The 27,446-nt window shown below is 40.8% G+C and overlaps 2 protein-coding genes across 7 annotated transcripts in view; one reads left to right on the top strand and one right to left on the bottom strand.

The window, feature by feature from the left end:
* Positions 1-20,074, top strand: PTGR2 (prostaglandin reductase 2). 5 transcript variants are annotated; one of them, XM_072115662.1, is made up of 11 exons: positions 1-209; positions 702-830; positions 5,936-6,017; positions 9,461-9,579; positions 14,456-14,647; positions 15,131-15,301; positions 15,456-15,665; positions 16,504-16,625; positions 16,790-16,877; positions 17,490-17,529; positions 19,816-19,841. In XM_072115662.1, the coding sequence occupies exons 3-11, from the start codon at positions 5,981-5,983 to the stop codon at positions 19,824-19,826; spliced, it is 990 nt and encodes a 329-aa protein (XP_071971763.1). In that variant the 5' UTR covers positions 1-209; positions 702-830; positions 5,936-5,980; the 3' UTR covers positions 19,827-19,841. The 5 variants fall into 5 exon arrangements, with proteins under 5 accessions (XP_071971763.1, XP_071971764.1, XP_071971759.1 ...); XM_072115658.1 differs by lacking the exon at positions 19,816-19,841 and adding an exon at positions 19,941-20,074 and having other exon boundaries at positions 2-209; XM_072115660.1 differs by lacking the exon at positions 19,816-19,841 and adding an exon at positions 19,941-20,074 and having other exon boundaries at positions 2-209; positions 702-864.
* The window catches only part of TMEM62 (transmembrane protein 62), a 26,566-nt gene continuing 18,906 nt past the window's right edge, over positions 19,787-27,446 (bottom strand). Inside the window, exon 14 of one of the 2 annotated variants that reach the window (XM_072115655.1) lies at positions 19,787-20,178. In XM_072115655.1, the coding sequence (XP_071971756.1) occupies positions 20,107-20,178 (72 nt within the window). In that variant the 3' untranslated portion in view covers positions 19,787-20,106. Of the gene's footprint in view, positions 20,179-24,711; positions 26,842-27,446 lie in introns of those variants that run through there. The other variant, XM_072115654.1, reaches the window with a different exon arrangement.

The raw sequence follows: 27,446 nt of genomic DNA, 5'->3' as shown, positions 1-27,446 counted from the left end.
TTGGCTTAAACAGCACCCGCACTAGACTACCCAACAGAAAAACAGACAATTCCCCCTATCGGCCCAGACCCCCACCATCAGCATTAGCAAAGCATGACATAGCATCACTGATGTAGTATATAGAGACTGGCAGCATATATCCTATCTGGCAACCTATATGTGAAGCTGGGTATACTATGTAACAGCATATTATCAGAATGTTAACTACGGTATGTTTTTTCTGACATTTTCTTCCTCTCTTAAAGCAAATCTACCATATAGATGCAGTATTTTACACTAAGCACACTTACACGCTGCTGTGTATCACCTGAAACACAATCAATTGTTACTTTATCTTCGAATGGCCTTGTTATGGAGAAAATAGTCTTTAAAAACTTCCATCTTCTGCTCATTATACATGCCTGCTCCCTCCCCCAGCCAGAGAGTCAGTGAAGTCGGACCAGTCTCAGGTAATATTTATCTGTAGCTCTGCATGTGGATCATGTAACTGTGACCCTATGCAGCTCTACAAGCACACATCCTATTCAGTAAGATTCTAAGTGCCTGCAGCGGACACTAGGGGGAGCTCGCAGCCCGCACACATATACAGCTGTAGGAGCATTACATGCAGTTAGCGCCCTCAATATCCAACATAGTGAATCTTTGTATTCTATATTTACTTGTAATGAATAATGGAACAATTTACTGTTTACACACAACAGGACAGGATACTACGGCCGCAGTCTGCTTTAACTCGCTGTGCACGCCCCCGGTGGCCGCTTTAAGAAGAATCCCGCATGCGCAGTATGGTTCCCTATTCCGCTGTCGGAAGTTCCAGCGCGGGGTCCCAGGTGAGCGGTCACGTGACCCGCCTCTTGCAGTCCTGTATGTAGTGTATCTAGCACGTTATAAGTAGCTGTTCACACTGCGGGCTCATCCTGTGTCATGAGGGACTCGCAGCCAGTACTCACTGAGAGATTACTATAGTCCTGAAGGTCAAAATTGCATGAAGCAAGTGTAAATAATAGTAAACTCCTTTACAGAAGCAGCTGCTAGCCTTGTGATATACTGAGCTGTGATCAACCTCTGGCATAGCCGGAGAATACACCGGCGGCTTTAGCAGTGACATCATCATTATCATTGTTGTCTTGCTACGGCTCAGTGCTGTGATGACGTCACGGGCACTAGTGACTTCATTCATGCTGTCCTGCCAGTATCGTTATGACGTAACTGCTTTGAAAGACCATGGCATTTTAATACATCCCCAGCCAGATCTGTAATGGCAGAAATGCATGTTATTTTTGTACAGATGAAGAGATACCATGCTGATGTTTAATTTACCATCTCCTTTAAGTGCTCCTTTAAGGTTTTTCAGGTGAAGAGGTCCATGCTAGGTGCTGAACACTGTTGCAGTGTGACCTCATTCACTTACCATATATTAGTGAGTGGCAAGGTCACAGTCACACACAGTACACACATCTCTACCTCGTGCTGAGATTATTATTGTCATGTCCGTGATTACTCCAGATTTCATCAGTAATGCAAAACTGAAAGCTGTGATTCCTGAAGGAAATCTTTGGGTTTTTTTCCAAAGTGTCTTCCAGGAAAACAGTCTTCTGCCTTTTTGTAGCTCCAGAATGAAGGGATTTTCCTACTAGTTCTATTGATCCCATATTCACATGATCACATTTTCTAGATACCGTTCACAGGCCTCTAAATATATTTGTGCAGAATAATTTTAAAAAGTGGCAAGTGATCCTATATGACAGTGATGGCTAACCTTTTAGAGCCCGAGTGCCCAAACTTCAACCAAAAGCCACTTATTTATAGCAAAGTGCCAGCGCAGCACTTTGAGCAGTAATGTATTTTTCCTTGTTCAATGACAACTTTCAATCCTTCAGCCTCCCAAGGACACCAACGCAGTTGAAAGGAGGAGGGTAAAATTCGTCTATCATTGTAGGAAGGTTCTCCAGGCAGATTCTTTGAGTTCTTTCTGGTGAACTTCATTCTGGGGTGATGGCCCGGGTGCCCACAGAGAGGGCTCCGAGTGCCGCCTCTGGCACCAGTGCCATAGCTTCGCCACCACTGCTATATGACATGGGTTCTACAATGAATTATAAGGAATACTTAGTGGATGTCGCTAAAGCTGCGTTCACATGTTGAGCTGGAATTACATTTTGAAACTGGAGGAGTTCCTGAAAACTAGACCTAAACGGTTGTGTTCAGGAACAAGTCATGAGCGGACCCAATGTTTCTGTTTGGGTTTGTCCTGCGCAACCTGGACTTATTGCCACCTCGGCCGGTTGGAAGCTGAACGCAGCGCGGCTTCCGTGCAGCTGTTTGTTTACATGGGGCACAGACCGGAAAGATCCCAGCGTTGGATGCCGGGAGGTAAGTTAATTTTTATTTTTTTTAACCAGCCCCCTCTCGACCACCGGTTGTGAGTTGTTGTTTTTTCCCGCTCTTGGACAACCCCTTTAAGGGTGATGCCTCACTTGTAAAAAAGAGGCGATCTTAATTGTTTATTAAAACAATAAACTACTTATACTCACCTCCTCTGGCGCTCCAATTCACCTGCTGTGCTGTCAGTCACTGCTGGCGGTGCTGTCCTGATCACTGGCTCAGACCTGCTACACACAACAGTGGTACAGGACAGCACCCACAGCCTCAGCAATCCTGTGATGAACAGCACAGTGGGTGAATGGGAACATCCGAGGAGGCGAGTGGTTTATAGACACCCTATGTAACCTTTTTTTTAAATCCCAGACATCACCATTGATTTGTGACAAGCAAGGATATTTTTGCTGGAAGTACCATTTCACTTTCTGTTTCTGAGGATTTTATTACTTTGTCTGGTTCACATAACCTCCCCAAATATAGTCATGGTGCTGGATCTTTTTGGTCACTCTCCAGAGAAACTGTAATGACATGTATTGTATGAGTGAGATTTATCAGAAGTGTCTTAAAGCAAAACTATTCTAGTTGTTCAATCAGAGCTTTTCTCACAGCAGCTTGTGTGCATGTGACTGGGCACTGTAGGGCACATGTATGGAATCGCTGTAGGAAACTGTTGAGGAATGGTGGTTTGGGACGCAGCTTTTAGATTCAATATACAGGCAGTCCCCGGGTTACATACAAGATAGGGTCCGTAGGTTTGTTCTTAAGTTAAATTTGTATGCAAGTCGAAACTGTATATTTTATAATGGTAGATCCAGACGAAAAAATTTTTTGCCCCAGTGACAATTGGAGTTTCAATTTTTTACAGCTGATCACTGCAGTCTGAGACTATAGTAAAGCATCCAGAGAGCTTGGGGTACGTCTTTAATTATGGGTCTTCTGTAAGTTGGGTGTCCTTAAGTAGGGGACCGCCTGTACCTGATATTGTTACAAATAAGGATAATTTCTGCAATGAAAATCTGCAGAAATGCCTTTATTTTTAGAGTATGTTCTTGTTAACATGTGAGCTACTAATGTTGCAGGTAAGGGTGTATTCACACGTTCAGTCTTTCAGATGCAGATGTCCAAACCGGGAGTGGAGAGTTAAAAAGAGGAGGAGTAGCCCCTCTCAATGATAATTTCTCACTCATTATAATCCACACCTGTCAGGGCTGGTGCCAGCACTGGGCATGCCAGGGCTAGTGCTGGGGCCCCATAACGGAGTGCTTTATATAGTATAACCATGAGGGCTGTTTGGTTTGATAAGATGACTCTTTTTAAAGTTTCTGAATTTTTTATAACACCCCGTGAGTTCACTGCAGAGGGTCCCACAGAGGCTCTTTCGCTCAGGGGCCTACTGAAACCTGGAGCCAACCCCGAGCCAACCTGCTAATGGCTTTGAAAAGTGTATCTGAAAAACTGGATGTGTGAAATCACCTAAAGCAGTGATGGCGAACCTATGGCACGGGTGCCAGAGGTGGCACTCGGAGCCCTTTCTGTGGGCACCCAGGCTATCACCAGAGAGGACTCCAGGTATCTTCCTGCAGTCCCAGACAGCCCAGGACTTGCTGTGCACAGAGCTATATTAAAGCGACAGAGCTACCTGGGACTACTGGAGGAGTGGGAAGGTGTGGACAGATCTGGATTATCATTGTAGCTCCTGCTCCGGCCCTGACAATTCTTCCTGTTTATGGGACCTTGAAGGGAAACTACAATGATCATCCAAATTTCTCCTATTTTCTGCTTTATTGATGTCCTCAGGGTGCTGGTATCAATGTAAGCTGTGACAGAGAAGGGAGTATAAATCACAAATTAAATTTCTATGTTGGCACTTTGCGATAAATAAGTGGGTCTTGATTGTAGTTTGGGCACTCGGTCTCTAAAAGGTTTGCCATCGCTGACCTAAAGCTACTAGTGATGCTCATATAATAACCCTCAGCAATTCAGGGGATGGTTTACCACTGCAGGGAAAGGTGTATACAGACAAATCTTCCTCTGAAGAGAACAGTTGATCAGCTAATATATATCCGCTCTTGGGTCTGTTTCGATCATGGTGGTTTCACATTAGCGTTTTTTCACATCAGGGATTTTTCACTAAACCCATTTTAGCTTATGGACACATACAGATCAGTTGTCTCTTTCTGGCTTCAGTGATTTGTCACTGATGTCTTACTGAACCCTTTTTTTCTATGGACTTTTTCACTGATCATCTGTTGTCAGAGAACTCAGAAAGAACAGGTTCTAAACTGACCACTGAAAAAAAACTGAAGTGGAAAATATCCCATCGAAAAGAAAGGGTCAGTAAGACATCCATGACAAATCCCTGAAGACAGGAAGAGAAAACCAATCTGTAGGTGTCCATAGGCCAAAACGGGTTCAGAGAAAAATCACTCGTGAAAAAACACCAATGTGAAACCACCCTAACTGTTCACCTGTGTATAACACTATAGACGACTTTGTAAAGCATAACCAAGCAACAAGAATAAAATTGGACTAGTGAGAGAAGAAATCTTCTGTAACCTGACAATGCAGACACATTGTAACCACCAACATCATTATGTTTTAGCAACTAAGAGGCTTCCAGCCGTTTATGGAGAGTAGAAGCTTCATGTTCTATCAGTGTTGATCCAAGTTAAAGGACACCTAAATCTTCTTTGAAATAGATACCAGATTGTGTCCCTAACTACATAATTGACACCCATATAAATGCTACTATACAAAAACAGCAATACAATTTATAATATACACAAGGATAGTTATATATAGAAATTCAACAATTTCCATGCAGACATTCCAAGTGGAAGTGTTTGTTATTCCAAATCCAATTCCAATTTGGAATAGCCTTACTCTATGACGCTGATAAGCCCCAATGTTGTACGGTCAGTGTCTTAAAGGACACGTACCACCAGGATGAAGAAATGTAAACCTAGCACAATGAGATACTGTGTGCCCCCTCTGGCAGGATCTGCTCTTCATTTTAGCTTCTTATACCCCTAATTTTACCAAAAAAAGCTTTAAAAATTTCGTAAATGAGGGACTCCAGGCTGCATTAACATCTATCGAGTCTGGAGCCCCTCAGGCTCATTTACATAATTATTAAAGCCTTTTTTTTGTAAAAATTAGAGTAAGAACCTAAAAAAGATAGTGTGTACTGCCAGTGGGGTACATGCCAGCATGCAAGTGTGATTGCATCTTTGATCCTGATGGAAGATGTCCTTTAATTAGACAAGTGCTTAAAATGGGCATTTTGTGGCACATTTTTTTTCTAGTTCTGTGGCTCCCTGGGGGTGTAGAAATAACTCATACTGACCCCTCTCACGGGCTCTGATACAGCACACCGTCTCCAATCACTGCCGGTCTCTGATTGTCTACAGAGGGTTAGTGGTGACTGGAGAGCCCATGTTGCACTGCAGCCCCCAGAGAGGGGTAAGTATAGGTTTCTTGTACACCGCCAAGGGTTCAGATCCCTTACAACCCCTTTAAAACCTTTTGGATTCTAAAGTTTGTTATTTCTTTTAAGGTTTATGTTCAAATGTAAAGGCAATATACGGAAGACCTTGAAAACATGAAAGTTAAGAGAATTGTCTTGGCATGTAGGCCAGGTAGGTGACTTGCTACTTAGTTATTTGATTTAACAGCATAAGAAATGATTGTATTTTTTTTCACCCTTTCCCCACTTAAAGGAAATCTACCATTAAAATTGATCATGATAAACCAGGGACACTTACTCATAGATCTGCGACTGTGGTAAATCTTATAATATTTGTTATCCATGGCCTCCTTCCTTCCAAGATCAACTTTTACAAGTATGCTAATGAGCCTGAAAGGTTCCTGGGGTGTTTCCTAGAGCCCCTCCATGCACAGTGTAACATCCCATGAAGTTACAGCAAGTAACACTGTGTGCTGAAACTTCTTGTGCTGCAGTGAGATTACATCACGCAGAGGGAGGTGGGAGTATCAAGCAAGAGCAGAGCGGAGGGCGAGACAGTGTAAAAGCCTGTGAATCTGCAGCACAGAGGGGCTCTAGGAAACTCCTCAGCAAGCTTCGGGCTTTATTAGCATTATTTTAAAAGTTGATTTCAGAAGGAAGGAGGCCATGGATAACATATATAAGAAGATTATCGCAGTCACACTGCCTGGATTTATGATTTAGTGTCCCTGGTTGTTCCATGCTTGATTTTGATGGAAGATTTTCTTAAGTTTAACCGTCATTCTGAGCAAAAACATAATTCTGCTCCAGGTGTTCCTGGAAATCATTCCTCAAAGTATTTTGCATCTCAGTCCTCATTTAGTACTTTTTTTTGGCCCATAGCAACCTCATATCTATCTATCCTATCTATCCATCTACCTACCTACCTAGTAGAAAAAAGGCAGCACTCCAGAGTGAAGGTGAAAAATATAAAGTCCTCTTTATTGCATATCCCAAAACAGCAGCAGCTGCTGTTTTGGGATATGCAATAAAGAGGACTTTACATTTTTCACCTTCACTCTGGAGTGCTGCCTTTTTTCTACAAGGATACCTTTGAGGACCTGACGCCCGGCCCTAATAGGCACCCAATCATTGTTTGTATGTGCTGCTTTGGACTTTCTTTAAGTATCTATCTACCTATATATCTAAAACTTCAGCAAAGCATAAGGGGGCACAGCTTGAAGACTTGGAGAGTCTCTCCTGCCATTTCCTGCTGTGTAGTGTGAGGTGATGGGGGAGGGGGATTGTGGTGGATCTGCAGTTTCTGTCTGTGTGGATTATTTGTTTATATACTGTACAGGCGTAGAGAAAGCAAAAGGGCTTAAAATTACTTGCCCTGCAACATATCAGAAGTTTTTTGAAATGACGGTTACCCTTTAAGTTCTTCTCTTCTTGCACATTACCGTATTTTATCTGTTATATTTTTTTATATTTGTATAGTTTTATGTGTTAAACTCTGTAAACTCAGATTACACCTAAAAATGAGAGTTTGATCTAGACAGGACAAGAAATTGATCAGATTGAGAGGTGTAATTGCCCACACCCCGCTTACCAAAGTGCTCCCAGAATGGCTTTAAATTGTTCTTGATTGGATGCCACTTTACAGGTGGTTAAACTAATCAGTTTTGTCCACATCTTAAAGATGCCAATACGGTTGATAAGTGGTGTGGCAGGGTTTATAACGTTGGGCCCACTTCCTTGTGCAGGAGTTTTGTTACATCTAGCCTGCACCTCCTCTATGTTTTATGTAAGTGTTTCAGAGCATTAGAAATAGATCTTAAAATGACTACACATGGAGACCTCAGAATGAGGTAAGGTAGCTGTTCTGTGATTGGATGAGAAGGCAGATCACATGGGGCATTCATTCACGGGGCATTAAACTACAATGACAGGTTGTTTGTAAATTTGGCTTGAACACTTAGTAATGCAGAGTGACATTGAGCTTGCTGGGTTTAGTCATCATTGATAATGTCCCCTGCTGAGAATGTCTTAGTGTCGTCTTACTCATTCCTTCTTGAGTCACAGTTTACTGATTATTGCATTTGCATTAATCTTTTCAATACATTACTGCTGCTAGATGCTATTTGGTGCCAAAGTAAAAATCTCTTGCCAAGATTTGAGTGAATTCTGCATCCAAAGCATGCGAATAGGGTTTTCCTGGAAACACTTGCACATTCATAGAATTTTTCTTTTCTGCTGAAATTTACTGCCAAGGCTGTTAACTTTGAGATTCAGGAAGGGCCCCAGAATATATATACCTAGCACAAATATTGGTCCTTGTCAATTTATACATATTCTAAAAATTTACAACTGGAGTGACCATATAATTTATCCGTAGGGTGTGTCCCCACACAGTCTCACAGCTTTGACTCTTATTGGTCTGTGTCCAAGTGCATAGGAACACCCTTCATTCTCAAGTTATCAAATCTTCACTACTTGGGTATATTTTAGAAAAGATGTTCCAAAATTTACTTTACAAGTAATGCAATCATTTGCTAATAAGACAACATCTACTTTTTAAGTTCATCGTCAAAAGACAAACTTTTTTTAAAGAATTTTTTTTAGATGAATTTAAGAAATATTTAGTAAAATGCCTCCCTTTATTAGCTCTTTCCTGCCTGCTAAACTGCTCAGTTTACTGCTCTGATCTGTCTTCAGTGTAGACTGATTTAAATTAAGATGTCTATGGAGGAATGAGGACAGGAAACCAAGCAGTAGAGAGAGGCAGATATCTAACTTTAACTCATCCAATACCTCTATGTCTGTACAGTCCTCATTCCTCTCCTAATGGAAGATTTAGGGCAGTTTAGCAGGCTGGATATGGGATGTTAGCATGAAAGGTAATTTCCTCAGATAAAGTATATAAAATAATTTCTTATATTCACCTAACTTATTAATTTACAGAAAATAATAACATCGCTTTTTCAATTTCTTACTGACATGTGCCCATCACAAAGCAGCTGTGCTTTCTTCATACAACAACAGTTGATTTTAATATGTTAAAAGCCAGCATTTAAATGGAATTTGACCAACCCCAAATGAAAAAAAAAACCTTTTAAAACTATGTATACCAAAGTATATAAATGTGACAGATGTTAGTTGGGGCCATACAAAGAATTCTTGTATTTTAGGAGTTGTAAATATTTTACGGTATGAAAACATAGCAAACTTATTTAAATTTGAGATCTCAGCAATTGCCAAGGCTCAAAGAATAAATGGGATGTGTTATTAGTGAAATCCATAAACATATAGGGGGATATTTATCGGGGCTTGTTTCAGGGCTTGCATACAAGCCAGAAATAATCACAATTCCTAGCGAACTGCCAGGAATTGTGATTATTTAACCCTTTATTCCTACACCAAGTGAGCACAGTGGCTTAAGCCCTGTGCACCAGCAATATATTCAGTCCTGAATGAGTGCAGGTAAGCCAACCACTGTATATATCACGAGGCTGGATATAAACACTTCCACATTCCACAGAAAATGATTGGAATCTGATGAAAGATCGTCAGTTTTTAGTGGCTGAAACTTAGACTTTTGTAACTTTCATTTTAATAATGTCCATTCTTATCCAGGAAAAGATGGAGAACCCAAGACTGAAAACTTCCGTCTGGAGGAAACGGATCTTATAGAGGAGCTCATGGATGGCCAAGTCATGACCCAAACTTTGTATATTTCTGTGGATCCTTACCTGGTGAGTGTTGTTTCCAACTTTCAAAAAATGTAGACACAAAGACATAGAAAGGCATAACAACCTGTACAGGCAGTCCCCGGGTTACGTACAAGATAGGGTCCGGAGGTTTGTTCTTAAGTTGAATTTGTATGTAAGTCGAAACTGTATATTTTATAATTGAAGTTCTAGACAAATTTATTTCTTTTGTCCCAGCGACAGTTGGAATTTCAAAATTTTGGATGTAATTGGACCTAGGATTATCAATAAAGCTTCAGTACAGACACCTTACAGCTGATCAGTGCAGTCTGGGACTATAGCAAAGCATCCAGAGAGCTTCACCAGAGGTCACAGTGAGCAGAGGGGTCCGTCTGTAACTATGGGTTGTCTGTAAGTCAGGTGTCATTAAGTAGGGGACTGCCTGTATTTCATTTCCCTCTTTCTTTTGAAACCTGATAAGTACAGCTACTAACCTTAAAAGGAGTCTATCACTTTCCCCAATTTAAATCTTCTGGTGGCATGTAGTAAAGAAATGCACTCTATTTTTTGACATATCTGTATTATTCTTCTCCATCATACTATTCCATTATTCCATGAAATTCCCATTCTAAGCTGTTTGCTAATGAGGCACATGGTGCACCAAGATTGATGACCCAATAGACCCATAGAGCACTACTATTCCTGCCTAAATTGCTTCCCTCTTCTTCTAGTTGGCAGAGGACATACCCTTGATGCACCAACTGCCTCATTAGCATATGGATTAACATGGAAATTTCTCAGAAACTGCATAATGGACATAAACAATAAAAGAATTATAGGAATCACAATGCTATTATTTCCCTATAAGATCCAGCACATTATAAAAATTGCAGATTATAATAATTGGGGGATGTAATAGACTCCCTTTGTGTTTTGATCACTATTGGGGGTTGTTGTTGTTGTACTCTATTATTTTAAGATTATTTTTTTCTACATTAGCCAGCACTTGAAGAGGCATGGCATCACACCAAGCCTACTAGCCCTTAAAGGGATTTTGTAGGTGAAAAGGTTCCAGGTCAGAGCCAGTGTACCTGTTATTTCATCAGTTTTTATCAGTTATTAGGAGCCAAAATGGGGACATAAGTTATTATAGAAATTATCTCTGTGTAGTCTTCAGGTTTTTGCTTACAGTAACTGATGCAATAAAATTGATTAATTAACTATGAGATGACTTTTAGGGTGGTTGCAAGGTTTAATCAGAACTGATTTGGAGGTTGAAGGTTTAAAGGGCATCTACCGCCAGGATGAAGGACTGCATGCAAATGAGCCTGAGGGACTCCAGGCTCCATAGGTGTTAATGGAGCGTGGAGCCCCACAGGCTCATTTGCATACAGTCTTTAATCCTGGTGGTAGATGTCCTTTAAAGAACTGATTAGACAATGCCATTGTTTAAGGATAGCCCATCGACAAGGCGAATGGTATCGCCCAGTTGTCAGTTTATTCATACATTTACATGAGCATTAGCGCTGGGATCAGAATTGGTCAAAAAAATGTTTCAGAATTATTTGAGTAAATATCTGTATTACTCATGAATTACCGTTTAAATGGACAACAAATCATATTTGCAGCTATGAAAACACATACTGTGGGGTTTTGCTAATTTAGAATTGAGCAATCTTTTTTTTTTTAGAGAAATCCAGCAGAAACAGATGTTAGGTCTTGCACACATCGGAAAGCGACTTGTTACTTATTAGTATGCACAGTCTCATGAGGCTTCCTCACATATGCATATTGTCACTTCTTATGTGTGAACTGCCTTCATTTACATTTCATTGCTTGAGAGATCTTCCAACACAATAAGTGACATTATTAACATTTGTAAGTAGGGCAAGTAATGTGTATATACAAGTACAGCAATATATCAAGCTAGTTCCATCACTAGAAGAGGAACCTACAGTATGTCAGGAAGAAGAGGAAGTCCCTAGAGTCTCCCTAGTGAGCACAGGGCCGGGTGGAGAAGGGAGCGGGAGTGAGTCCTCCTCTCCCCTCCCTTCTACATTGAAAGACAAGCGGTGCTCACCGCACTGTGACTGGGTGACCTAGACCTCAACGGAGGGAGTGATCTGGACACAAATTGTACTGCCAGATTGCGACCCCCATTACGCTTGTGTGGATGAGGCCTAATGGCAAACGTTAGAGCAAAATAGGTGAAGCAAATTTGCTTTCCTTGGGCTGCACAAATGTATGCCGGGGTCTGCATATGCAGGCCTTGTGTCATCCACATCCACAAAAACCGCTTGTGTTGTCATGCGTTTCCAATCTGTTTGTTGATCCGCCAAAAATATTCGAAGGCATTAGTTTGTCTTAACACATTGAAAGGTCACATGAATATGTTGCCTAATAAGATATCTACAAATTATATAAAATATGCAGCCATATGTCAGTTGTGTGCAGTCCATTGCTTTTGCTTTTCTATAGACTTATTCTGGGATGATCCGAGCTGCAAAACCTATGCAGTAATAGGACTTTGCTCTTGAACACAGATCTGTGGAAAACATGACCATATGCCTCAGCCCATAGAAAATATTGGGGCACATTTACTTACCTGTCCTCACGCATTCCCCGAAAGTGCATTGTCCGACCATAATGCACTGTGCTGTGATTCACTAAGATCGTGCGCCCGATATCCTGCATGTGTCGCTTCCCCGCTCAGGTCCGACAGAGTTCACCTTCTTCCTGGTGCATGTAAGTGCTTGATCTTGCGACACAATTTGAAAGTTAATCCCCGCGCTTAGTTTGAATCCGTCGGATCGTCCAATCGTTCGATCGTCGCATGAAAGCCAGCGCCACAATCCCCAGTTGAATACCTGTCACAGTGGCCGAAAACGTCGGAAAACCCGACAAAAGTGCAATCCGCGGACCCTTAGTAAATAAGCCCCACTGTGTGTGTTTGCTATGAAATGAATTAATAAAGCGCATGGAATGGTGGTAAACTGTTTGGCTCAGTTCACACCTGCTCTGGGACCTTCATTATTATCTTGCGTTATTAAAACAATAATAATAGAAGTCTAATGAATCCGTTAAAATATCTGTTAATGTCCGCCAATAGTTTCTGTTAGTTTCAGTTTTCACGACTTCCGATACAATTTTCTGTTTCTGATAACGGAAGCGCTAATGGATGCTATTAAAAGTCCATTGAAATGAATAGGCGTTATGACTGATCCATAAGACTTCCATTTATTATTGTTTTAGTGATGAATGATTATAACGAAGATGAAAGTGTAAACTGGTCCTTAGCTGACAGACCTTTTGGTAATCCACTTTACCCATGTCAAGAACACCCATGGCACTCATCTCAAAGAAGCATAAGGGAGTTCTGACCAAATAAAATTCAACCTCATGGATCCCCTGATGCTTTGTTCCCGATTCTTCCTACACTGGTGTTTGTCTGTGTTGCAGCTGATCACTGGCCCTGATGGGTCAGACTGACAATGGATCCAAGAGGTGAACATTGCTTTTTAATTTATCTATATGACATAGTTTTTTTTATATTACATAATATTTTTTGTAACTTTTTTTTTTGTTGTTGCCTGGAACGCTCCTTTAAAGTAATTTTTTGTGTGTATTTTTTGTTGTCCAGATCCCTGCTCACAGTGCTCTTTAGTCCTGACAATAGTCCTGACACAATGTAGTCCATAGCTATTGGTAAGCTGTTTTCGAGGATGTAACATCGCAGATGAGCTTTTCATGTATTAGGCGAATAAGGGCAGGAACATTTTCCCTTGTTGCTGTGGACAATTCTTTAATCTCTTAGTCTTTATCTTTTATACTTTGCAGACAGTAATTTGGCCCTTTTGATAGAAAGGATTTATTTTCTCTAATGAAATGGCAGATGGTCGAATCTTAACACACGTATTCCCTTGATGAAGAATTCTGATTGTTCATCCTCACATTATACGTATTACGGAAAATGGAACTTATGCCAAAGCTTTTCCTGTTTTTTTTTTTTTTTTTTATTTTTTTTATTTGTTTGTTTTTTTTACATTGAAGTTTAACAACAACAATCATTATCCATTGAAAAAAAGAGAAAATTCATTTCAAAAACACAATGTATATAACACAAATTTGTCAAAACGCACATAAGAACTGTGGGGGAGATTTATCAGAAGTCTCGGAGGTAAAACTGTCATGGTTGCCCACGGAAACCAATCAGAACTTAACTTCCATTTTATAAACAGCAGTGGGAAAATGAAAGCTGTGCTCTGACTGGTTTCCATGGGTAAGTAGAATACTTCTGCTCTCAAACATTTCTCATAAATGTACCGTAAATAATACTGTAGCACGGCGGTCACACGTTGGCGCCAGTGAAAAGGAGGAACCTGTCCCGCTCCATAGTGATATATGCCGCACGGCGCTGTATTCCGGAGAAAGATAGGACATGTTTTATCTCTTTCCCGGCTACGGAACGGTATGGTGCTGCACTGTACCCCTCCTGTACAGCGTTGTGCACCCATTGCCGTCTATGGGGGATGTATATATACGCTGTATATACGTCCCCATACTGTCATGTGAATGTAGCCTAATACAGAAACCGTGTACAATTTTGGCCGGTTTCTGATACCTTTGGAATTACCGCAGAGGTACGGTAAGTTCCGCAGCCATTATGCTACATGTGCAGCAGATGAGCTGGCATAGATTCATACTATAAATAATGTAAATTAATTATAGTTAAGTTATTACCCGGGAGAAGTCATGACCCTCCCACTAAGGTCCACCCACTTTTCTAAAAATGTGCACATTTTTGCACACACACACCAAAAAAAAAAAAAACTTGCGCAAGTGAGCGTAGACATCTCGCTAGGAAATTGCTGTCAAAAAAGTGTGCAGAATAAGTTACATGCAGATTTTTTTCCCCCCTCAGCGTTGCCGCATGAACGAAGACACAGGCACAGACTATATAGGGCCATGGATTATATCGGAAGTGTTGGATAGCAGTGGGATTGGAGTGGTGGAGCAAAGTAGACATGACCACTTTAAACCGGGAGATATTGTTACAAGTATTAACTGGCCCTGGCAGACTAAGTGCCTACTTCAAGGCAACTCTTTGACTAAGGTAAGTGGCGGTAATGAACACATAACCCCCTGATCGGTTACAAGTCTGTAGGACATGTCACGCACAGAAAGCCTCAAAAGTTTATGCTGACGGGTCACATGACCTGTAGCTTCTTCAGGCAGAAGGGGAACCTTTACCTGGGTAAGTACAATATGGGTGACCCTATTAGGGCAACCCCTTTAAACGTCTATAGGCTAAAGAAATACATTTCAAATAAACCCTCCCAACCACCCATAATTTTAATGAAAGTGAATAATTGATAATGTAAGGAGCAACTCCTAATTTGACACATGAAATCTATTATTTGAGGCAAGGTCGGTCTTCTCAAAGAGATTTCACATTCACGTACTACACAGCTCAACCGTGGTCCCCGATACCTTTTGTTTTTAAGTTTTGAGAAAAAAATTGTAATTCAATATGTTTATTAAAATATTTTTTTTAATGATTTTGGTCTAAATTTTCAAAATATTCTATTCCCAAAAGCTGGACCCGAGTCTCGTCGATGGGCACCTGTCACATTTTCTAGGTGCAGTTGGATTAACTGGTTTGACCGCTTTCCTTGGCATAAAAGAGAAGGGTCATGTGATTCCTGGCGCTAATCAAACCATGGTTGTTAGTGGCGCTGCTGGAGCTTGTGGGACATTGGCTGGACAAGTAAGTGATGTGGAAGTGGGGGGGGGGGAGCACTCATCCTTGGCGTTAATTGGCTCTACCCATTGTATACATCATCCTGATCCTGGCACAATATGCCAGGATGCTATTTATTTAAAATATAGAATTCAATTAATTTAGCAGGAGTTTTCCTTAGATTGGACGATTCCTTGGTTGCTCTCGCATAGTTGGAATTTGTGGGACGGATGAGAAGTGTTCACTATTGACCTCAGAAATGGGTTTTGATGCCGCATTGAATTACAAGGAAAATGGTCTTGCAGACAAGCTAAGAGAATGCTGTCCTGATGGAGTGGATGTGTACTTTGACAATGTTGGAGGAGAAATCAGCGATATCGTGATTAGTCAGGTAAATATTCGTTATTTCATTGTCATGAAGCACTGGTTTATAGTTCTATATATGGTTTACTGTACATGTAATATGCCAATAGGTTGCATGAGATTGGGAAGATTGGTCCGATTTCTTTCAGAGCTTGTGCCAGACGTGTACATGTGCTTAAAAAAAATAGCTCAGAAATTATTTCAAGGGGATACAAGTAATTCCTAAAACTGACGATTCAGGAGAGGCGAGCTAACTGCAGTCACCTGAACTTTTGAAATTTTAAGGAAATTAATCATCAGTTTTTACCATAATAAATGCACACAGTGCTAGGTACAGGCCCTGGAGAGCTGTATAACCATACCTTTATTTACAGTAAGTAGCAGCAGGACTTTGTAAGTGGCCTTTCATCCAGTTTTGCAGCTCCTGTAAGTGCTCTGGACAATTATTTTTCCCTGAAGAGCTTTCTGCACTTTGTAATAATGGATTCCTCAGCCCATCCCCTCTGCTCTGAGTGACTCCTGTAAGCATCCAACCAAAATCCTGATACAACTCCTACTTGTAGCAGACAGCTCTTCAGGCTGAAAGACCAGCCCAGAGACATTGAAAGACTTTAGCTACTAATAGAATATACAAAGGTATGACTACATAGATCTGCAGGGACAATACCCAACTCTGTCTGTAGACTTGTATGGTCAAATCTTCTGGGGTTTTCCCATGAAACAAGTTTGGCCCTATCATGAGAATGGAGGTTCAATGTACCAACCGATCAGGCCTTATGCTGTGGGTAGGGCTTAACTTGTTTTGTGGGAAAACCCCTTCATTTTTATTTGAAAAAAAGAAAAAATGTCTTTGTCTTTGAAAGCAGATGATGAACAGCAGCCATATCATCTTATGTGGTCAGATCTCTCAGTACAACAAGGATGTTCCCTATCCACCTCCTCTCCATCCGCAGACAGCCGCCATCCTGAAAGAGCGCAACATCGCAAGGTTGGTTTCTCTATAGTATAAGGAATAATTAGATTTTTTTTACCAAATGAGGATATAATTTAGGCCTATCTTTAAATGGTAAAATGCAGAGAATTTAGAATTTAATCAGTACATGTAATATTTTTATTATATTATGCCAGAATGTTCATGTGAATTTTTGACAGGGAAAGATTTATGGTCTTGAACTACGCAGATCAACATGAGATTGCCATTCAGCAGCTGAGTCAGTGGCTAAAATCGGGAAGATTGAAGGTATGTATGAGCTTGTTGGTGGTCAAACCAATCAATATGTATACATAGGGTGGTGGGGGAGGGTAGTTGGAAGTTCTTTCCTCATTCTCGTATAAAGAAAAGTGGGAGCTGTTTTAACTAGATAAGGAGTGCCCAGTCCATATAAATGGCCATAGAAATAAAGTAGTATGTCGCAAAAGCTCCTGTGGGCGTTACATCCTAATGATTGCTGTATATATGATCACGATTTAGCCACGATAGGCTGCTGGGGATTGTATTTCTTAGATGAGACCTTAGATAAAGAAACCGCTAAAAGAATTGCTGCACTTCGCAGTAAAATAACTTCCATTTTTTAGCCATTTCCGCTAACAATACGGACAGTCTAAAATCCATATGCAAGTCATAATGTATCCATTTAGCTGTCTGATTCCAGTGATGTATTTTCCCAGCGCACACTTCCTGTCCCTCCGAAATATTATGTAACACTGAATCTGTTCTCAGCATTGGGAGTGATGCCAAGCTGTTCTTCAGATAATGTGAAGAGGAACATGATCCCATCTCCTCCTCTGCCTCTCTGATGCTGCATCTGCAGTCATACTAATACGGGGTTGGTTTCTTTATTCTCTTCTGCAGGTTAAAGAGACTGTTGTGTCAGGAATTGAGAACATGGCAGGTAAAAAATCTTAATTTTCTAATATTTCACATTTCAGCTTTTCGATAAAATAAATTGAATTGTTGTACGCAGCTTGGATCAACTTTTTAAATTATTTATATATTATATTTAAAAAAATGTATCCAAGCTGCGTATCCAACAATGGATATATATATATCTCCACTAAGATCATGTCGCCCTGCAATACAGCAGGGAGGGGTCGTTTACTCTGCAACCACTACATTACTTATTAATTTTCTACTGGGCATACACTCAACACAATCCTTCTTTCAATATTATATAAAATATATATACCACTAGCATTTTCACATAAATATGAAAAAATGCACAAACTGAAGCCATTCAGATGCCTGACAAATACATCTCTCATAGCAATTAGGGATGAACGAAACCTACAATATCGGATTCCCCCAATTTTTTTTCAAGTGTTGCATTGAATCGGTCCAAAGCGACGTTGTTCACCGTACAGATTTTTATATATAGATAGATACAGTGGTGTAATCGGTCCCTGTCCCCAATGGGGCTCACAGTCTAATCAAACTAGCAGTATTTTTTGGAGTGTGGGAGGAAACCGGAGGAAATCCACCCAAACATGAAAAGAACATACAAACTCTTTGCAGATGTTGACCCGGGGACTTGAACCCAGGTCCCAAGTGCTGCAAGTCTGCAATGCTAACCACTAAGGTGTAACATGAAGCTGTCAGGCCCCAGTGCAAAATGTGTTCCAGGCCCCCAATTATAATGGATTGTTTAGAGTACTAGTCTTCTCATATAGGAACGGTACACCACATGGGCCTTTTAGGCCAGATTGCAACTGCACCCCCTCAAGTTAAAATATATTATACTGGTGGGTTTTTTTTTTGCAGCCCATTGACACATTGTAGTCAATACTGTCTATGCCCCAAAATCAGATTATTGGACCAAGGTATGTAGTAACTTCTTCCCCATCTGTTGTAAAGGCATTGGCTATTTCATATAATCACTCTAAATTAACATCATATATGGGTCAGGGGGGCATAATGTGAATTGAAGGTTACAACAGGTGGAGATGTAGTAGCATCATCTGTTCTCATGCCACTATGAACTACTAGGGCCCTGTTTTGAGTTATTGATTGATCCGAGACATCTTTTTAGATCTCTGCCCGCAGCTTCCTACTAGTTTATAAATGGAAAACAAAACCCTGTAAATTTTTCCTGTAACAGAACAGTGCTGACAGCAGCATGGCGTGGGGGCGAGAACAGCTAGGAAGTCTTTGTTTTAAAAAGAAGTGATTGACAGATCATAAAAGAGATTCATCTTTTAAGATCTGCCATGTGGGTTTGTTGCCACAACAGAGACATGAGCTGCAGATGAAGACTTCGCTATGTCACATGGAAGCCCCATGGGTCCATATTATTTATTTCTTGAACAGTTATGAATTAATAAAATCTTGCAACAAACAAAATTTGTTGCTGTTGTAAAGAATTGGGCTTCATCATGTATATAAAGATTGAGGCCACTTTCACATGAATATTATATGTCCAAAAATCCTAGGCTTATCCCTTTGACCTTTTAGTCTGAGTCAGTAGACGCATGGTTCAATGTGATGTGTGGCTGTATTACACTTTTGTAAAATTGGCCTAAGGTCTCATGTAAACCATAAAGTTCATAAACTGTAACTCCCATTCCGAAGTAATTTTTTTTTTTATACTAAATTGCATATGTGACTCTCAAAACAAACAGAAAGAGGTCCATTTTGTGCTGCTTTTTTTTCCTTTCCAGAGTTATTGCATTTTTCTGTTAAGCTACTTGTCAGAAATCTTGCTCAGCAGCAGTGAAGTGGGTGGAGACTAACCTCTTTCATTCTCTGCCCTAAAGTTGAGTAACATTAATGCTGCCCATAGTTGTTGTGATGCTTTAACATCCAATCCAGCCTTGATGGATGCCTCCAGCTCGGGGACTAAAAACCACTATGTGGAATATGATTAAAGGGATTTCCCACTAATTATGATCCCCTAACCACAGAACCAACCCCCTGTCCCCCCGTAATGCAGATTTCTGGTGTTGAGTCACCTTATGTGCAGTGCTGTATCGGGCAATGGTGTGCAGGACAAAATTTGCCCTGTGCCCTATTGCCAGAGGAGGGACTTCAGCAGTCACAAATTAGAATGAGGGCGCCACTGGAGCGTACATGGCGGTAGCTTAGCACTCTGACTGTGGTCAATCGGTGCAGCTAAATCTACTGTGCAATGTTCATAAAATACAATGACAAATAAAAAGGTTTTATATTTTCTATTCAATTACAGATGGGACATGAATCACTTTCAATTTTATGCACCAATGTAAAAATGTATTAAAATACAGACAAATTGGGATGTTCTTTTAAATACTGTACAAGCTTGAGTTATTGCTCCATATTTTTGTCTTGCAGGCGCTTTTGTGTCCATGATGAAAGGTGGAAATATAGGAAAACAGATTGTGCAAATATCTGGATGAATCTCATGACTTAATATATGTAGATTTAATCCGTTTGGACACATTAATTTCAATAAGGCTCAGTCCATCCAATGACTGGGGATTGATTAACATTATTAATGTCACCTAGAATTGATTGCAGCTGTCATCGTCACCCTACTGGACATTACATATGCAGCATCTGTCATCGTAATCTGTATAATGAAATGTGAAAATAATTTGGGTTTGCTGTAGAAGTAATACATCAGCAGATTATAACATTCTGCCTGCACACATGACATATGAGAAGCAGAACAGATTGTACAAAGTGCTCTATCAGTGGGCAGCATATTATAGAGCAGGAGGAGCTGAGCAGATTGTACATAGTGTCATAACTATAGGGCGCGTCCTCCCCACCTACCACATTCAAGAATTGAAGATGTGCAAAATTATATACATATCATACTGTGTATATGCTGTGTCTGTATAGTACAGGCGGTCCCCTACTTAAGAACAGCTGACTTACAGACAACCCCAAGTTACAGATGGACCCCTCTGCCCACTGTGACCTCTGATGAAGCTCTCTGGATGCTTTACTATAGTCCCAAAATGCAATGATTAGCTGTAATGTGTCTGTAATGAAGTTTTATTGTCTGGAGCTACAATTATAAAAGATACAGTTCTGACTTACATACGAATTCAACTTAAGTACAAACCTCAAGAACCTATCTTGTACATAACCCAGGGACTGCCTGTACTGTATATATGTGCTTATGCTATATGTGTGTATGCGTGTGTAAAATATATATATATATATTACATCAGGTTTGATTGACCTTGTGTAGTTCTGCATTATTAAAAATGTGCGCAGGCGCTGGGCAGGAACACCCTCTGCGCCCCTTCATAACCACATGGGGGTGCGGTGGCATAGTTCACACTAATCACAAATAATTGCAGTGCGCAAGAATTTGGTGTAGAAGCAGTGCTAAATCTCTCCCTAAGTGTGTATAAATGTGTGTATGAGTATAGAAATGTATGTGTGTAATTATACATGCAAGTGTACAAATATGTATAATTTTTTTTTTTGGGGCCCCAATGCAGAAGTCTGCTTTAGGACCCAGCCTCTCCTAGTTACACCCCTGCATAGTGTCCTATCTGCAGGCACATTTATAATCTGCTCAGCTCCTCTTGCTCTATAACATTCTGTCTGCAGATAATCTGTTTAGCTCCTGCATGCTGTGCATAGTATCCTGTACTCAGGAGTTCAGTAAGAGGTAGTTTTAGTAGTAGAATCGAACTGTGATGATTCTGATCTTGGGAGTGTAGTGGGTGGTCCTAATGACTACTATATTTGTATGGATATTACTGGGCGGAAGGAGCTGTCATTTACTGAGCAGGACCCTCCACTGGACTCCTAAGATCAGTATCAGAACACATTTACATGCATTGTCCACAGTGCAATTCCTTAGGCTGGGTTCACATGATGTTTGGTTCCATACGTTGTAAGGACATGTTGGGGGTGGATTCAGATGCGTCCTTACAACATATGGCACAGACGTATCATACTATATGCTTATACATTAGGATAAGTTGCCTGGGGACCCCTCCTCCCTAAATGTGGAGGGAGGTGTGCACAATGTTAAGGGTCGTCACTAAGAATTTTGACCCCCCTACCCCACCGGCATCCATTCCAACATTGATGCATAACATTCTATACAATATTTTTACCAAAACATTTTTGAGCCATGACCAGCTAGACTCTGCACTTGCCCACTTAGCTCTTGCATGTGCCCACTTAGTATATAGATAGCCCCCCAGTTCACAGCAGATGCCCCCCCCTTAATGAAATGTCCTGCCAGACACCCCCTCCTCTTGAAAAAATAAAATCTATACTCACCTACAACTTCTTCTCCCCGACCCCACTGCTCAGTCTTCTGCTCTTCCAGCCCGCATGCATCATTATGATGTGGCAGTTTCGTGGCCGCATGACGTCATTGGGTAAGGGCCTGCGCGGCGCATACAATATGACATCACACGGCCCCAAAATAATGATATGCCCAGGCCGGAAGAGGCGGAAGACTGAGCCGCACGGCTGAGGAGAAGAAGCCGAAAGGTGAATATAGGTTTAAATATAGCTACTCTTACCAAATATTTCTTAAACGTGAATAGTGAGATATGTTAGTGTTGATATCCAACAAAAAGCTCTAAACCAATGAAAATGTAATCATTTTATTTTGATTAAAAGAAAAATACAGATTCTTTAATGTAAAAAAAAATGCATATTGTTAATAAAACTAAAATGGTAACCATTTGGTGTTTGATGTAGCACAATGGGGTATACAGTGCAAAATAACAACCAGCAAAGTTAATTGTGATTAATTGAGGTATACTATTGTGTACAATACATGTTATACAAGTCATACGCAAACCAAGGATAATCCATCATGTTGCCTTTTCAGACACCTCTGAAGACCTCACTAGAAATAAGGGATTGTTGTAATTTCCATAATGTTTGGTCATACCCCAAGTGTATCACAACGAAACATGGTTAATGGTGGATTCCCCCTTTAAAAATGTAGTGCACGGACCTACTTGATAAGGTTTTCTCTACACATTTGCCTAGGAACATACTGCTGTGTGTGTTGGGATGCATGGAGGAGGTGCAGTTGACTAAGAGATGTAAGACGGCGGTTGGCCGTATATTCTTGGTTGCGCGGAAGACTATTGCTGCCCACTGGATACAGCCTGTTTCGCCCACTGAGGCGGAATTTCTTACAAAAGCGAATGGGCTGTTGCTAAACGAACGTGCGGTATTCCAAAAAAGGGGGAAGCCGGAGAAATTTGAGAAATTGTGGAGTGAGTGGTTAGATACACCAGGGCTGGCGTCACAAGCATTGCCGAGAGGTAGGATTAGCGTGGGGGGTACGAATGTCGGGGTATGAATGACTTTGTTGGTCTGGGAAGGGGCTGAAGGGCTGGGGCATTGCTCAACCGATTATAAGTAATAACATCGGGCAGACAAGGTCCATCCCAGAATTGCTGTAGGTGAAGCTTTCGGGGGCCGGAACCAGGTGGGGGAGGGGGGGGGGAAATTTCTTTTGTTTTTCCCCATTTGGGGTATTGTTGGCACTGTATTGTTTGCCTTACAATGTAAAAATAAATAAAGATCAATCTGATTTAAAAAAAAAAAAAAAATGTAGTGCACCATTTCCGTCCGACTCCTGCTGCATGACCAGAGCCCGCCATGCCACATTGTTTTAAAGGACCGGTCTGCCATAATATGAGCAGATATTCGGTGCTACATGGAAAATCATTGATGATCCAAATCTGGTTCACTAGAGCAGCAGGTGATCCAAATAAAGCAGCGCTATCATATTCTGTAGCGCTTTACAAACATTTGTCATTATTATTATGTGCCTTCATGACTAGTTTATGCTGCCTTTACACCCCGTTAGAATACTGGCACCCGGTCTTCAATAACCTGGCACCCCCCGCACTGGTCTAGTAGTGTGCACCTTTAGCATACAGCGTGCGACACAATTCTGTCGAGTTGCTGTAATAAATATGGCGCATGGTTCGAATCTGCCCCAGAATGCCGCTTTCAGGGGCACAGTGCAGCCATTAGATACACTGGCGCAAATACAGGTGCAAGCAGTTTGCACGTTCCATTCAGTGGCAAAATTAGACAGAAAACTGGTGAAAACGCTTTAATTAATGTGGGCCATTGTACACTGCACTGTGTCCGAGCTGGGCAACCACTAAAGATAGAGTATGAACTATTCTTGCCCTGTATTGCAGTGCGGCCCCACAGTTTCCTATGGAGAGGGGTGAGCAGTGTGCAACCTTCCCTGCTCCTTCGGGCCTGCGGCACGCTACGACAGTGTATGTGGTCACTATATTTCTAACCGCACACTGAAGGGGCCATCAGACTGTATGGTAAAAAAAGAATACTCGTTCTATTTTGACGTTTTGCAATATGGTCTCTCCATAGAAATCTATAGGCATCCAAAAAAAAATAAAAGATGGCCTACGGTGTCTCCACCGATACTGTCCATGGGATGCCCAGGAGACCAGGTCACGTGTGTCCCAGCCTGCTGAGTTTCTTTTTTAGTGGCACATGGAACGATTTTCTCAGGCCAAACTCGCTAGGGGGCAAGAGGTTTAGCTTGTTGAGGTTCTCTCTAGATAATACCTTTATAGGGGTGTTTAGGCCTGTGAATTAATATCAGATCAGGGGAGAGGGGGGTGTAACACTGTGTCCCTGCTCTTATCAGATGGTTGGGACTGCTGCAGGCTCAGTACTATACTCAGTACTCCAGCTTTGTCATATGCTACTTACAGAACAGACCACTGACACCATGTTCTGCATTTTTCGGTTGCCACCATACACAAACTTGGCCTCATTCCCAGCCCATCAAAATCTTATCAAGAGAATCCTTTAATAGTGATAAAACGATGTACTTTTCAGTATAGAAAAGTAAATATATGGATGTTCGAAAAATGTGGCTACAACCCCCCAGCACTAAGCCAGTACATATCATCATTACATTATTTCATAAACCTAAATCACATTGAGTCTAATTTGCAGGGAAAAAAAAACTTTAGCAAACTAAACTTGCAATTTCCAAGCTCATCCTCTGGTGTGAAGCAGAGATCAACAAGTGATTATCACATATTAATATGTATTCTGCACATACTGAGCGCTGCCTGAATAATCTATGATAGTCGCTAATTATTTTTCTCAAAACAGAATTTCCCATGATAGATCCAAAAAAATAAAATAAAAAAAAATATAAGGCAACAGTATAATTTACAGCACATTGGGATCATTAGGAACATGATTTACACGGTTCTGTAATTTGTACTCCTCTGGGCATGGATTCATTTAGAATATTTTGTAATTAAAAATTGGAGTCATACTGACTAGGAGTTTAGTTTTCCATGTGCTGACCGGATTTTAGGAACCAAATACAGTGCTAAAGACAGGACTCTATATTGTACAAGGAGTCACTGCGGCACAGAAGTGTAAATCATGCAGGGAAGAAGGGACTCCTTGTAACATATCACTATGATGCTCAGAGATCCATCCTCCACACTATGGTTGCTGATGTGTAATCTGGCCAGTGCACGATCCATGATTCACAGAATAAACTCATGGTTGTGTTTCTGGAACAGTGGGAGCTAGAGAAACCTGCCCTAAAATTAAAGAACGCATAGAGCAGAAAGTGATAAAAGGCCCCTCTTCACATTTTGACTTAGAAGCACTGCTGCTCATGAATAAGAAGTGCGTTAATTCATGAGGATATACAAGTAACTTTAGAATACCCCTTTAATTTCAACAAATTAATGTTTTTACCATAAAAAGTTATACAACTTTCCCATATACTTTCTGATTATTCACAGTTTTCTAGATCTCTGCTTGCTGTCATTCTATAGGAAGCTTCTATGTTTACTACAGGTGGACAGTAATCTGACCATGGTCACACAGGTGCACGGCTCGTTATATCACACGGCTCTGATTACCCTCTGTGATACTAACGAGCCGTGCACCTGTGTGACCATACAAACAATAACATTTGCTGAAATGGGAACACCCCTTTGAATATAGCAGCCTAAAGAACCTTCATTAAATGCCCTATAATATATACATTTAAAAAAAAAAAAAAATTACACATCCCATGATCATTTACATTACATCACCCTATACAAGAATTCATTTTCTTCACCACTTTCCTTTGCCAAAGTTTTAGTGCAGTGCAAAGTCTTATATTTTTCTCTGAGGGGGTCCAAGATGTATTCACTATGAATCATGTATTGCAGCTTATTTACAAAAACATCACGTTATGAAAATAATTTTTTGTTGAGGTGACGTGAATGGGATTTTGGATCCCAAAAATTTTGCGCCGATGTTTGCCTGGTCTGCAGTGGAAATCAACTGCGCGGTGGGGGTGCTGGGTATTGAACCAAAACAAATACCTTTTTGATAACCTTGGATAAGGATTGGTTAGAGACCTTCAAGCAGAGGACCTATTCTACTAACCCAGACAATTTCTGAAAACGGACAGGTCCCCTCTGCCATTCCTGACTCAGTCTGCACAGTACAGTGAGCTGAAGAAAACAGGAAGGGTCGCTCTATTGAGTGTTCAGGTGTCCAGAGTTAAAACTGGATTATTATTTCTGTTAATAATTTATCCATAGGTTATAAATAGTGAATTGAACCCCCTCACCGATCAGCTACAATACATTCTGGTCAGAGGTGGAAGAGCAAAGTTCTATCCATAATGTAATGGCCCCTGTAAAGATTTTCTTGAATAAATACATATTATATGTAATTTTCTTATAGACCATTTGTCTACTTGTACATTGATGCTGAGAAGGGACACCTTCTGGTATGTATTGACAGACTGAACCCGATTATGTGGTAGGTATACTGGAAGAGATTATAGAGGGGAATCCAAGTAAATGTCCCAATAGAACTTGGAATATGCAATAAGTAGACAGTAGTCATATGCACCGCATACAACCCACCCGTTACAGGTAGTGAGCTCAGGTCAAGTGCTTTGGCAGTTTTTTAGCTCAATGATATATGATCTAAGTTCAGGAGAATTGAATACCCAAACTCTCCTAGCCAAGACCAGCGTGGCTACCACAAGCCACAGCTTCATAGGCGAGAGAAAGGTCGCCAAAGTGCCATAGGTCAACATCAAAAAGAAGACGGAGTAGATTTGCCAGGCCAGTAGGAGGAACATAAAAAGGTGTATTGGAACGCAGACTATCTTCCTTGTTTGCTTCAGATGGGAAAAGAAACCAAAGCCTTTACACCGCAGGAGCAAACACCAGCAGAGATACAGGGTCATGGGAATATTAAAGAACACCATCTGCAATGGAAAATGGTAAACATTAAGTACCTGTAGCTAAAAGATTATAACAGACTGTGTTGCCTCTATCCCCTCCACACCCTCCCCTGTTGCAGGGAGCCAGGTAAAGTGAAATCAACGGTTATAAAGTACTGAAATGATACAGAATGCTGACAGCATTTTAAAAATCTGCATAGAATAGGCTATTGGAACCTATCACCAGCTAAAAGTGATATCACTAGTGATCGTTTTTCTTTAATAGCTGTTAGATGAACTTTTCTTAAAGTAGATCTACCATCGAATTCAAGCATAATAATCCAAATGCACTTACTCATGGATTCAATCTTTTAATATTTTTTATCCATGGCCTCCTTATTTCTAAAATCTAAATTCAAATTATGCTTATGAGCCTGGGGGTAATACCAGAGCCCTTCTATGCTGTAGCTTCACAGACTGTTAGAATGTCTCATCCTCTCTCTGTCTCATGTAATCCCACACAGTGGAAGGGAGAAGTGCTCCTGCACAATATAACAGCCTGTGAAGCTACAGCATGGAGGGGCTCTGGCATCACCCCCAGGAGGCCCATTAGCATATGTATAAAAGTTGATTTTACAAGGAAGGAATAT

This window comes from Engystomops pustulosus, chromosome 7 (assembly GCF_040894005.1).
Source record: "Engystomops pustulosus chromosome 7, aEngPut4.maternal, whole genome shotgun sequence".
In the NCBI taxonomy this organism is placed as follows: Eukaryota; Metazoa; Chordata; class Amphibia; order Anura; family Leptodactylidae; genus Engystomops; species Engystomops pustulosus.
The sequence above is the reverse complement of the archived record's forward strand: the minus strand, read 5'-3'. Positions and strand labels throughout refer to the sequence as shown.